Here is a 13,031-nt window from a genome sequence, read left to right as displayed (position 1 = left end):
CTGTAAACACCATTAATGTCGTATAAGCCACTTTTCTAATAATATCAGCAAGTATACCATTTCATAAAAACAAATTGAATCACTAACTTACCCTATGAACCCAGTCTTTGCATTCACTGTCCTGTATACACCTTTCCAAAGCCTTGGGTGTCAGCACAAGGAGGAAGTGTTTTGCCTGTCTGATGCTTTGCAGCAGGTTATTGTCGAATTTGCCGGCTTCTAACCTTTCAACATCAATGAACACAGAGAAGCCTCTCAGTTGCAAGTGGACTTTCAATAAACTGGCTAACTGGGATCCATTTGATCTTCTATAACTAACAAACACGTCCAAGGATTTATCTGGTGATTCATCCTCCGAAGAACCCAACTGATTGTGCTGCATATTCTTAATAGCATCTAATATCCTCAACCTATGAATGCTATTCGCGATGCCACACTCTGTCAGTAACTGATCTTCAGACAAATTCCTGATGGAGTCTTTGTCAACGCCAGCATTAAGCATACTGTATGTGTAGATTGAGAACTCCTGACCAATTGATTGCAAGAAACTATTTAAGTTTCCCGTGTCTCTACTGCTATAATCAGCCATCTTCTTTAAATTCTGCAATTCTCTGGTAAACCTTCTCCTCCTGATACCATTTGTTAAACCAATATCTTCTTTGAGATTCTCTTCTGTCAGCTGCAACAATAAATCACCATCCACTCTACTTTCCACAAAGTTCTGTGCACATTCCGCGAATCCAATCTGCTTCACCCACTCTCTGACATCTTCTGTAGACCAAAGAGGTACCTGTTGGCTGAGTTTATGAGGAATCTCCTCCCCAATTAAACGCAATGCCTGCGCCGCGTACTTGGAAGCAATTGCATTAGGACAACTAGCTACTTTCTTTAACGGTTCAATGGCTCCTATCGCACGGAAGATCTCCGTGTTGCCCTGCTGTTTCTTGATACCAGCCTCCATACAGAAATGGAAAGCTGCCAGATTCCTAGCTTCCTCTCTTTTTGAGCTTAGTACTGGTACCAGCCTCTCAAGCCAATTTTTACTCTGACCATGTGCATGTGCTAGATTCGACTTGGCGAATTCATAGGGATTATGTGAAGTTACAAATGGTTCAACTAGATCCAGTGTACCAGACTTTAACACTGCAGCTTCTATTTCCTTATTAGCTACTAATACAGCAATCGCCAGACAAGCATAGTACTTAATGTTGTCGTCATTGTGGAAAGCTAGTGGAAACAGCCACATAGGCACTTTTCTCTTGATCATGGCTTCCTGATTTTCTGCACCACCATATAGAGACAGATTGGCGAGTGCACCAGCACAGTGTCTCAACGTTTCAATGTCATTCTTTCTACATTCGAATAGAACAGCATCTAGACCACCTAGCCTGATCACATCGCTGCAGGTCCCTTCGCTATGTTTAAACAGGTGTTCCAAGATTCCAGTGCCTACTCTCGAATGATCCACTGAATTAGCATTCTTTGTGCATACACAGGCAACGTTCACAACCTTCTCTAAACCGTGTTCCACTACGTGTGCCCTGTTCTCTGTGGTCAAACACTGTTCTAATAATCTGGCCGAAGAAAACTGTAGTTCATTATCGCTGGCTATACAGTTGGACATTAACAAATCAAGACCGCCTCTCGTTCTAAGGGTGTTACATAGGGTGTAACCTAATTCGTGACCATGAGTAGGTACAGCCCACGCTTTTCTAATGATTTCGTTCACTCTGTTTAATAACAACGGTGCCTTGCCACTTTTACAATCGTTAGCTTTTAGACGTTCCACGAAATTGTCTAGGAAATTAGAGTATTTGGCGATGGCTCGATCGACGTCCTGGGGATTCGATTTTGAGCATAGAAGGTCTAGATCGTCCAGAGGTAGAGAAAGAAGTTCGTCTTCAGCCGGCCTCATGCCGTTCATCAGTTGATTCACTGCACTCGCTGCGCTGATCATTGAAGATTTTGAGGTGACTCCTTTTGCGATTGTGATACTTGACTGCGAACTTGCTGCAGAAATGTGTTTCTCGTGGTTAAAGATCCCGGTTGAAGTGACCGTTTGTCTTTGTTGTTGTGCTGCCATAGCTTTCTGAAATGGAAAAAGATAATCCCTCTTAGAATTGTTAAAGTTGTTTAAGAAGTTTCAAAATGGCAATGAAGCTGTGAATACAATTTTTCTCTATTTTTCTCGTAATTCGTAAATGATAATGACGAGTGTAAACCTTTTATCAAAATGATTGTAAATATCTTTTTTAATCATTTTTCTTATAACTTGTGGAAATTTTGAATATAAAAAGAACATAATTCGTCTTTCCTCTTTTTAAACCCTAAGGGGTAAAACGAACTCTTTAAATACGACTGAAAGAAATGGAAAGTTTTAATATAGATGAATCATTCTTGGTCGTACGAATCATCAGACGCAAAGGACATCGTCGATCTTTAGAATAAGCGTTTCAGGTTGGCGCTGAACACGCCGTAACTTGGCGTCACAGAGAATTATCACTACTGTGCCACGTCCGCTCCCCGTATCTTTATTATTTCTGTATCGCTACGTAACGCATCAAGCACGACAGAACATCCCAAACTTTTCCACTACTCTTCCTTCTCTATTATCGCTGATTAAACGCTAATCTACATCGTCTTCGACTTAAGTCGATTGTTTAGAATGTCACGCCAAGTATCACGCTCTCTTTCTATCATAATTATCAAATATTGATTTAAAGTGTTCTGGATCACGTGGTTTATTCAATAATCAGAAGAGTTTATAGTGAAGCTTCTGGATTAGATAAAGAAAAGATACTCTCTGATATATATATATTTTCAGTTTTAATTAGATACTATCAGACATATTTGTTAGATTTTTCTAGCAGATATTCTACACGTTTCTACTTGTTTCCGATTGATTTAAGCTCGGCGCTACTTATCCTATTCTATTTATCTCACGATTTTCGATAAAATAGTTCAGCGAAAAAATGAACAAAACACGACGACGATAAAAATCTATTTCTATTTAAGAAACTTTTCTTTAAAAGATTCTCCAAATCTACGAAAAAGATCTCCAAAGTTTCAAACCACACCACCTTCTTAAGAATCATCTTGTAATGAAAGCTTCAAGAGGCCTCAAATTCTTCTGAAATGCTCGCTCTTTCCTTAAGGAGCGTGTAGCGGCACATGAACTGGAGGACAATTTGGATCATGTTGTTTTGCCTCAGAGCAATAAATAAACTCCGGGCAAAACAATATGGCCGTTACGTGCTACCGTAAAACAAAGACGAATTAAAATTTTCCGGTACTCTCTCGACCAGTATAAATAAACGAACGCGATCGCAAGGTACCTAGTTTTCAGTCTCAGTCCCGAGCGACTTTAATAGCGATCAATATACAGTCTTTAGCGAATCAGTTAGTACCGAGTGTCTTAGCGAATCTTCTCTGTATTTATTAATTATTTTTAAATATATTTGACGGTCTCAACATCAAGTTTTAAAGTTCAACATTTAAACCACACGACCAACCATCCTCTACAAGCGTATCGAGCCAAACCAATAACCAACACGAAGAAGATTCGAAGAAAGAATTACGAGAAAACTGAGAACAACGGCTACCAATTTCGAGTCGAGGCTACACTTCCGCAGCATAGCAGCGGATTCCATCGTCTTCCGGGACACGGTGTCGAGCTACCGGTCGGGAAATCGAGGAACACTGAACGTCGACGCAAGCTGGTCACTGTTTAAATTTGCAGATCCCACTTTTCACGACGGAGATGATGGCGTATAAATTTACTAAGAGCGTCAGGACGCGCCTCTAATCTGCACATGTGCCAAATAGCATAACGGAGGATAAATATATTGGCCGTTGAACGGTACAGGACTCGTGCTTTTCGAATGTTTGCTTGGTGGCTGGCCAAACACGAACGATTCTACTTGATGGTGACCATCGAATGTTTCGACGTTTCTTGGTATCGCGGGTTTTCGAGGAAAACTGTGGGATATTTATTACGTGTGATTCTTTTTTTAACGTTTATGTAGTACGAAATATCGAGTTCTTGGAACTTTTGGAGGAATTTTTGCGAGTAACCTTCATTTTTCTTTCTTTTTCCTTGTTTCTCTTTTAGATATTCTCTGTATCGCCTAGCACGACTGGACGTTAATATTAACGTTTACGTCTTGAAACAGAAACACGACTACCTACAACATTGATCGATGCTTTTCATATTATTTTAATTCTAATTAATTATATATATATAACGTACTTAGGAACGTATTGATCGAATTATTGAGTTATTTGGTTGTTGATAATATGTGTGAATGATCTTCTTTCTTTTTATTCCAATTTTTGAACTTCGTACGCCGAGATATGATTGTTAAAGAGCGTTGTTGTTATTTTCTGTTTTTCTTTCTCTTACTTTCTCTGAACTGAAGGAGTCGCTCTGTAGCTTCATCGTGGATGCAGCCATGTTATTGCTTTCCTGGTGCGACAGGTCGCCAGCTTTTAGGCTTCTTTGTTCCTGCAACAAACAGAAGCATGGATTTTTATTAATACTTTCACGACCTCTAGACTCACGAGCAGCATAACATCATCTTTCAACGACCTACGTGAAGATACTACGTTTCAAAACTATTTCAATGACGATACAAACGCTTAAAAATATCCCTAGCATTTTTCAATTTACTGTAAGATTGTTTAGAAGGAGGAAAGGAACGTGGAGAGATACTTTGAGAAAGCGTAGCCTTGAAATATTTCATCGAGTAAACAGCTAAATAAAAATACACCACAGATCCTTTACAAACTATATTATTGTCATAGTTATACATCACAGAGATATAAACGAGTAAAGGAGAGTAAAACCAATTCGCAATTTAGCAATTGGATTAAATTCGATCGAAAATAGCAGGTTCCACGTAATAGAGTGCATATCCGCAGAAAATCGATGCTTAAAAATACTTCTAGGAAATCCAACTAAAGCTTCATTCGTTCGTGTTGCCAAATCATTTCGGATCGAGAGGGAACCTCCAAACATCGCGAGATCTCGGTATACAAAAACAAAAGCGCCAAACAGGTTCGGCAAAAGTGGTCAGTGAGTGAAATTCCGAAAACATTCCGAGAATATTTCACGTGAAGTTGCGAAACAGAATGGAGGAACTTCAAAGAACTGGAGAATATTTCGAGAAAAGCGTGTCGATGATAGAGCGTAATTTCAACGGACTGCAGACACGAATATTTAATATCGAGACGCGTGTTGTAAGGAATTAGCGCGACATCGAAGATCCACTTACTGCGAGTTGGCTAGTAACGACGCTAATTCGCGGTTGAGATCCGATAACATCGGAACGCGAGCCACAATTGAGCCACTGTGACTTCCAAGTAGCAGCAGATTTCCATCGTTTTATCGTGACGGCGAGAGAACTCTTATTAATCGAGACGCTTCTGAGCTCTTGTCGAGTCTACTGGACGAGACTTCTTTCGCGCAATTATCGTTGCGAAAACGTCTCGTTGAGACTGAGACTACATGATCTGATTCTTAGTGGTGCGTAGTGGGACGATAACGCAGATAAAAATTTTAATTGTGGTCTTTTTATACCCATAAATAGATTTTTATGCATAAGAATTATGCAGATATTGATATTAATAAAATAATAATTATGCAAATTGTGCAGAATATTTTTGACAAATTCAATGACGCAGAAATTTATAGAATGCGTACCTATAATAAGTATATTAAAATATATAGGAGTACCGGTTCTCTTTATAAAAGTATAAGATTGCATAAAAATCTGTAATATATTTTTAAGTGTTAAGTGTTTATGCAAATTCATATTTTCATGAATATCATTGGCGAAGTACAAGGTAGAAGATAGAGACTTGTTTCATCCCTTGGTAGATGCTACAACAGGCATTTTTCTTTGGACATTTTGTGCATTTTCGCATATTTAAATAGTTTTTAATTAGGATTTGTATCGATATTATTCTTGAGTATCGTCGAATGAGAAATCACAAATGAGAAATTTGTTGAGTTCGTTGCAAGCTTTTAGATTCTTTCCTTTTTGCTTCAACCACAATTTCAGAAGATAAGTAGAATGTTATCGTGTGAATAAATATTTTTGAATGAATGAAATTCATTTCATGAATAATTAATCAGAATGTCCAACAGTCGTATTATGTGTGGATTATATTTCTGTGAGAAATAAAACAGATGTTTCTTTCTAGTCTTCATAAATTATTTATGAAAAGATTACTATTTTAACAATGTTATTTTGGGAACGAACCTTTAAAAAAAATATAATGTTTCTCGTTCCACTGTCTGGCAATCCGAAGAGCTTCGTGTTTCTAATTACGCGTTTGTTCTTTAGAATATTCAATTTATATTACGTTTCTTCTATAAGAAAGTGTGCAAGAGCGATTGGAAACCTTTCGGATCAAACATTGGTAAGTGTCGATATGAAAAACGTTCTGCAAATATTGCCCCTTGATCTCAATGCCACTTGCTATCTTTCGTCTAGATTGCTAGTCGTACTTTCATCGAGGAAAATCAATACGCAGCTTCATCGGATAACATATCAATTCCAATGAAATCGAGAAAGTTTCCAATAGATACAACGATTAACGTGAACCGTCAAATTCCTTAAATTTCCATCGTCGTTGCGAAATATAACACAAAATGAAGAAAGGTCCTTCGATATAACACCAATAAAAAAAGAAAAAAAAAACACTTAGCAACCGATCACAAAAAACTAAGAAAAATTCCGAACACCGGTAAATACAACGATTGACGTAAATTTTCAGCCTGCGTCAGCATCAGCAGACATAAAACAAGATAGAAAAATTCTTCAACATAACAACACCAATCTGCCAAGACGCACTTAACAATTATTATTCACTAAAAAAAAAAAAAAAAAAAAATTCGAAAAAATTCGAGTACCAATAAAACGATGGTCAAGCGTGGAAGAAACGCCGTCCAACGAGCATCGAGGCGGAAAACCTCGGGGACGAGCTTCCGCGACACAGTTCCATAACAGTCTGGTCCGTCGAAAGCTCATCGGCCGCGACTCGACCACTCCGCGCGCGCTCCGGCTTCTGACGTATTTCTCTAAATATAATCCGAGCGTATCGTCACGAGGCCGGCCAGCGTCGTTCTCCGTGTTTCGCTCGTCCCTGCCACCTTACGCGCGAACACGAGTCCCCACGTGCCACTATCGTCTTATCATTTGTTTCTTGGACTTTAAAGCGCGATTTCACCGAAGAATCGCGAGTAATTAATAATTAGTTCTATTTGAAAGATTTTCTCCAAATGGAATTATAATTTCCGATGCTTTTGGGTCAGCGTTATGCGACGTGATTCGAGGGTTCAACGACGGATATTTAATGAAATTTTGGTAAATACGACGTATTACAATAAGAGAGCGAACGGAGGAGAAATTTTGATGATTCATAATCGTATCATTTCGATTCTTACGAAATAGCAACGTAGCTTCTGATGGTTTTGGATTGTTGTAAAGCAAATAATTGCATGGATATCGTTAAAAATTACCGCGGAGAAGATTCGTTTGGTTCTTCCAATCTTTAGAAGATTCTCTCGAAACAGCATCGTAATTTGTTACTTTTATTTGAGTTGGTGTAAAGAGCTGTGACTTCATTGAAAGGCGGATACAGTGAATTACAACGTAATATTATGTCGAGCAATGATTACGTACAATTCTTTTGAGTAAGTTTCAATTAATGTGAACGGATATGTAGATACGTCGCTAGGGTAAAAGTACGGATAAGAAGATCGTGACGTTTGAATGAGTAAGTCGAATGAATATGTTGGTTATAACAATAGAATTATTGATAAGCAGTGAGATAATAGATTGTGGACTTGTTTATCGACTCATAAATAACTTGTAAATTCAGAAACGCGACGTAACGTTTCTCTTTTTATAATGGAAGATGTAGTCGGTCACAACTTGGCATAGGAGGGTTGTGGTGAACAAATTTGCACGTCTCTTTTTATCGCTTCCTACCGTTGGATCGTATCGTTGAATTTGCCGAAGTCGATCATCCGAGTGGACAATTCTTCGCGCTTCGTCAAAAATCACGAGATTTCTGTTATATTATTCGCAGAAGCGCGAACTCGCTGAATTAGAATAGCCGCGCGCGTGTAAACAAATTCGACAAATTTAAATGTACTCGTCCGGCCATCCGCCTGTAGATATTTCCACGATCGTTTACGTCAGCTACACGCGACTTTCGAATAGTTGGCTCGAGTGAAAATAAATGCCGCCTGGTTCACCGAAATACTCATCGACCATCGTCGAATTATGGTGGTCGGATTAAGTTGGAAAATTTACAGCTGTGTACGCGGTATCGTGTTGATTTGATAAAGCGAAGAAGAAACACGTATTGTATCTTCGAAGGAAATAATGGAAAGATTAGCATGAAAGCTTCTGAGGCTTTGTAATCGAAATTAAGTTGAAAATTCAATAGCGACAAATATGCAGATTTCAGTTTATGCAGATTTTATAAATATCGAATGTAATGGGCGCAAGATGAGTTAGAAAACGAAGAAGAAGATAGCGGTTTTAGGTTGGAAGAAAATGTTGGAAACATACGTAGAATAAGTCATTTCGCGTGATTCTTCAATGCTAAGTGTGATAACTTTACTTTTGTTTTAGAGATACGCAAATCAATATAAAGTAAGATTAGATACTAAAAATGATCAGAAAATTTACTTGGTTATCGACTAAGAAAAAGATGTTTATCATCCTTAATCTTATCAAGAATAATATCAAGAATAATATTAAGAATAATACGTAAGAACGAAATGATTGAACGTCATCAAAAGAAAACATCCATTATGCGGAATTATATCAACGAATTGGCAAAGAGAAAATTCCTTACGCATCATCCGATCAAAATCCGTTTATTTACTTCGTATCACGAAACATTTCCTCGAATCGTGTCAATAAATCACGCTCTTCTTACGAACATCGATCCAACACCTGCGTTTCTTTATCAATGACAATGCAAAACGATTTTTGTGTTCGATTATCCGTCAAACTCCTAGCTTTATTACTTTAATCAACGAATTCCCAAATTTCTGATTTCCAGTCCAATAATCTACCCAGTTCTATACAGTGCAGTCTCTACAGTTGTGCAAAGCGCACGCATAACGCTTGAACGGAATTCTCGAATTGTTAATCGCCATTGGAAGAACAAGTTCGATAGGCTGGGAAAATATAAACGTAAAAATTACAATAAACTCACCACTGATCATCTTGCACGAAAGTTCCAACGCACAAGGAATTTACCACCGACGATAAAGCACACACAGTCACTTACCACGTGCTCTCGATCGAACACTTTTCGATGCATGACGCCGCGATGCACTGGCCACGGTGCGCTCATCTCTACTGGAGTACATATTATACTCTAAGATACCACGAATTTTTTATCCTCCTTAACTCACTAACACTCTGTTCATGGAATTCAAGCTATATAACAAACTACACGACTAACGTGACTCACAATCAGATCGAATTTTAATCATCGAATCGATAAGATAAAGCTCGATATCACCTTCTCTGATAATACGATCGTTTATTCCCCTTTTTCACCCCTCTTCCCTCCCACCCGAAAAATATAACGATATTAAAAGTAACATGGAATCACAGCGAATCAAAGCGACTATCGACAGGTTCGATAGAGTCGTCGCGACGTTCGGCGATCAGACTAAGCAACGAGACATCCACGAGCGTTCAATTTCGTTCAGAATCTCTACTGCACCGTGGCCAAACACGAGCACGAGTGAGCCCGGATTTTTCGTTGCGATCCTGTGGCGTTGTTTCTATTTTTCCACGACTAAAAATAACGCTTGTATCACTCGTACCGATGCATGGATTGTCGCGAATTTTCGGATACCTGCACGGCCAACATTGCGCAATAGTTCAAACAGACGCTTCCGCGACGTAAAGAATGGCCGATGAGAGACCGTGATGACGAGGGAAACCAAATTAGCGTCATTCGTTCACTTTAGTTCGTTGTTTTTGTTGGATTTGGTTTTCCCATTCGGTCGGCTTGAAGAAAGATCGAAGAACGAAGATTGCGTTTCGAATATTGTAAATTCATCTAGTGACGGGATTTAATAATATTGACTTTGGAATATTAAGGTAGACGGTGACTATAGCGGATCGATTACACCTACACTTCCGTACTATATTCTGATTTATACGTGAATATTACGCTGCATCGGTTTCAAATTTCGCTATGAACAATAAAGTAACGCACGTTGGAAGACAACGAACACTTTGTCGCAGACTATCTCGCGTGCCAACGATACGACAGGTTTTCTTTGTTAACAAGAGCTTATTAACACGTTGCTATTTCGACGGATGCGCTTATAAATAATCTAATCCTGCGTGTGACACTTCGTGCGTCGTGCAACATTTCTGCTATTAACGTAATCGCCAAATACATAGAAGGTTCGAACATCTGAATTTCGCATTGACATGGAATTATACTTTTCGGACGAAGCAGTTTTCGGATACTGCGGTATTTTCTATCTTTCGAATCATGCAATTTTTGAACGTCATGATCTTTGAAATTCCACTTCCTCAAAAATTAATTCTCCTGGAATATTTCGCAATGTCGTTTTAAAATCATTCAAGTAAATTCTTCGAGTAAGCGAGCATTTCTCTTTATCCGTCCGATAACGTTATCGACATTTTTTCAAATCAGAAAAACAAGATCGTGTCTTCTCTGAATAACGATCAGAGCGTAAGAACCAGAAGGAAACTTGGTAAAAATTGCTTTCATGAATCATTATCGGTCGAGTACACGATAACGATATCGGTCTCTTTCTATAAATAAAATTGTATTGCATTGGACAGACGACAATAATTAATTATTGCGACGATATCAACGATGCTTTAATACCGCGATCGATTTTTCCGTAATCGTTTCGCCATAATCCTTTGCTTCTTCATATTTTTCTCGGACTTTAATTACTAACATTCTTTCTCCGATTAATTTTCTAAATACGCTATAATTGATCTAGCTTACTTATTGAAAATTTAAGCGCTGTCCTTCGTCTATTCTATAGCATAAGCGTTCATAGTTAATAGATTTTCTCCTTATTTCGATACTTTATACAGAAATTTGTAACATAGTCGATGGGATCTTCTTCGATCGCTTCTTTTTATACCGTAGATAAACTTTCCCTAAAGTATTAAAATAGTGAAACGATAAGAAAAATTTATAATTCATGGTACCTTACATAGATGTATTTCAAAATAAACTCTCGAAGCCTGTCATTTTGTACTATAAATAGAAACAGGTAGAATTTTTGAGTTATGCAAATCGGAGTGTCAAAGGTGTAAAAATGTATTATGGAAAAATATATAAAATATTTAAACTTCTATATAGATAGTATTCGCTATAATATTTAACAAATGAAATTAATCTCCGATTAAATCCTGCCTTTTTGTTTTCATGAAAATATAAATTTCCATAAATAACCGCCGTCTACTGATAATAAATATCGATATCGATCGAAGGAAAATGAGTCTTCCGGTCGAGAGAGGTTTTCCTGGACTCTCTTTGGAGGCCTTGAACGTGTCCTTGAGAAACATTAGAGGAGATGCTGGCAATTTACCCGAGACAAGTTTCGCGGTCGAGCTCTATTTCGGTTATGCGGAGATATCGGTGACATCCACGTTTCTCGTTGGCACCGATTCCCGAAAATCCGACCGAAAATTTGAGGGCTGATCTCACTGTATGAGTGTTCATCACTGAATGAACCGCGCTATGAAAAACAAGTACAAAGACACGATGTTGCGCAACGAAGTAAATCGTTCTTGGACCCCCGCGAAATACTTGGCACCATTCAGACTATCATTTAAAACATAATACGTCCTAGTGACGTTTAAACAGCTTTGTTTCTTACAGAAGTCTTTACCGTGTTGTAGACAATTTTTCAAGTACGTAACGTTGCTAGGCGACGAATGTTTCACAGAAAAACAGATTCACTCATGGAGAAGATACCACGACGTAATAATTTCATATAAAGATACATATTCGTTGAATAATCGTCGTACGATTTCATCGTTTACCAAGTTTCTTTCTTCACGTAAACTTAACAATCCCTTTCTTGAAAACTAGCTACGAGAATAGCTAAAGAAACGATCAATTCTCATGACATCATAGCCGAAGTGAAATCACTGCGTTATAGATCGAATTGAAATACTTTAATCGTACCATTCTCGGGGATTTATTAGCAAAACTTTCGTTCGCCATGATTCTTTGCCGTTCCGTGCCGCTTTTGGGCCTCAAAACGGGGAAATATCTCCGTGTTAAGCTCGACAACTGCTGCCCCATCGACACACGCGAACCGACCTCTAACAGTGCCAGCAACTAACTGCCTTGCCCTCGAGGAAACGCCGATCGATCGTTCGAGCTGTTTGTTCTGTGTTTATTCCGTTTGAACCGCGTTCACCCTCGTGAGTCGGGGGGAAATTTCATCTCCATGGAAACATCTCTGCGCATGGGAGAAATTCGTCTGTTTAGAAATCGAGCACGAAGTTTGAGAGATCAAGAGTTCTTTTTTCAAAGAAAAGATCCAGTTTATCTAGTCCATTTCTAATATTTCGCGCGAGGAGTTTTATTACGATCCCCCAAAAGTGTAAAAGTTTCTCTCGCAGCGTACAGATTTTTCTATTGGAAATTAGTATTTTTTCAAATTGAACGTTTTGTCATTTGTATCAGTTTACCTTCGAACTGCCCGTTGAATTTTATTTTTTGATCAAACTTAAATTTCGTTTCGAATGAAAATACATTTGAGAATCGAAGTTGTCGAAGCTACAGTCTCTGCAAATTCGAGAACAGTTGATTTATTTAATATTTTTCTACTTGTCTTGCTGTTGTAGGAGTCCACAAGACTATCGATCAAGATATTTAATCTTGCAACGAACTCTAAATTTCTTTCTCTCTCTCTCTTTCAATCTCAAAATTCTCCCAGCTGATAGCTATGATTCATTCTATCGAAGCCACATGCGTAACAG

At 38.3% G+C, this 13,031-nt stretch overlaps 1 protein-coding gene across 7 annotated transcripts in view; it reads right to left on the bottom strand.

The window, feature by feature from the left end:
* Positions 1-13,031, bottom strand: part of LOC122566251 (NAD(+) hydrolase sarm1) — a 137,072-nt gene that overhangs the window by 1,315 nt on the left and 122,726 nt on the right. For all 7 annotated transcript variants that reach the window (XM_043723260.1, XM_043723256.1, XM_043723257.1 and 4 more), the window contains 2 exons: positions 4,403-4,504; positions 92-2,089 (listed from right to left, as the gene is read on the bottom strand). In XM_043723260.1, coding sequence (XP_043579195.1) covers positions 92-2,089; positions 4,403-4,504 — 2,100 coding nt within the window. The remainder of the gene's footprint in view (positions 1-91; positions 2,090-4,402; positions 4,505-13,031) is intronic.

This window comes from Bombus pyrosoma, linkage group LG3 (assembly GCF_014825855.1).
Source record: "Bombus pyrosoma isolate SC7728 linkage group LG3, ASM1482585v1, whole genome shotgun sequence".
Lineage (NCBI taxonomy): Eukaryota > Metazoa > Arthropoda > Insecta > Hymenoptera > Apidae > Bombus > Bombus pyrosoma.
The sequence above is the reverse complement of the archived record's forward strand: the minus strand, read 5'-3'. Positions and strand labels throughout refer to the sequence as shown.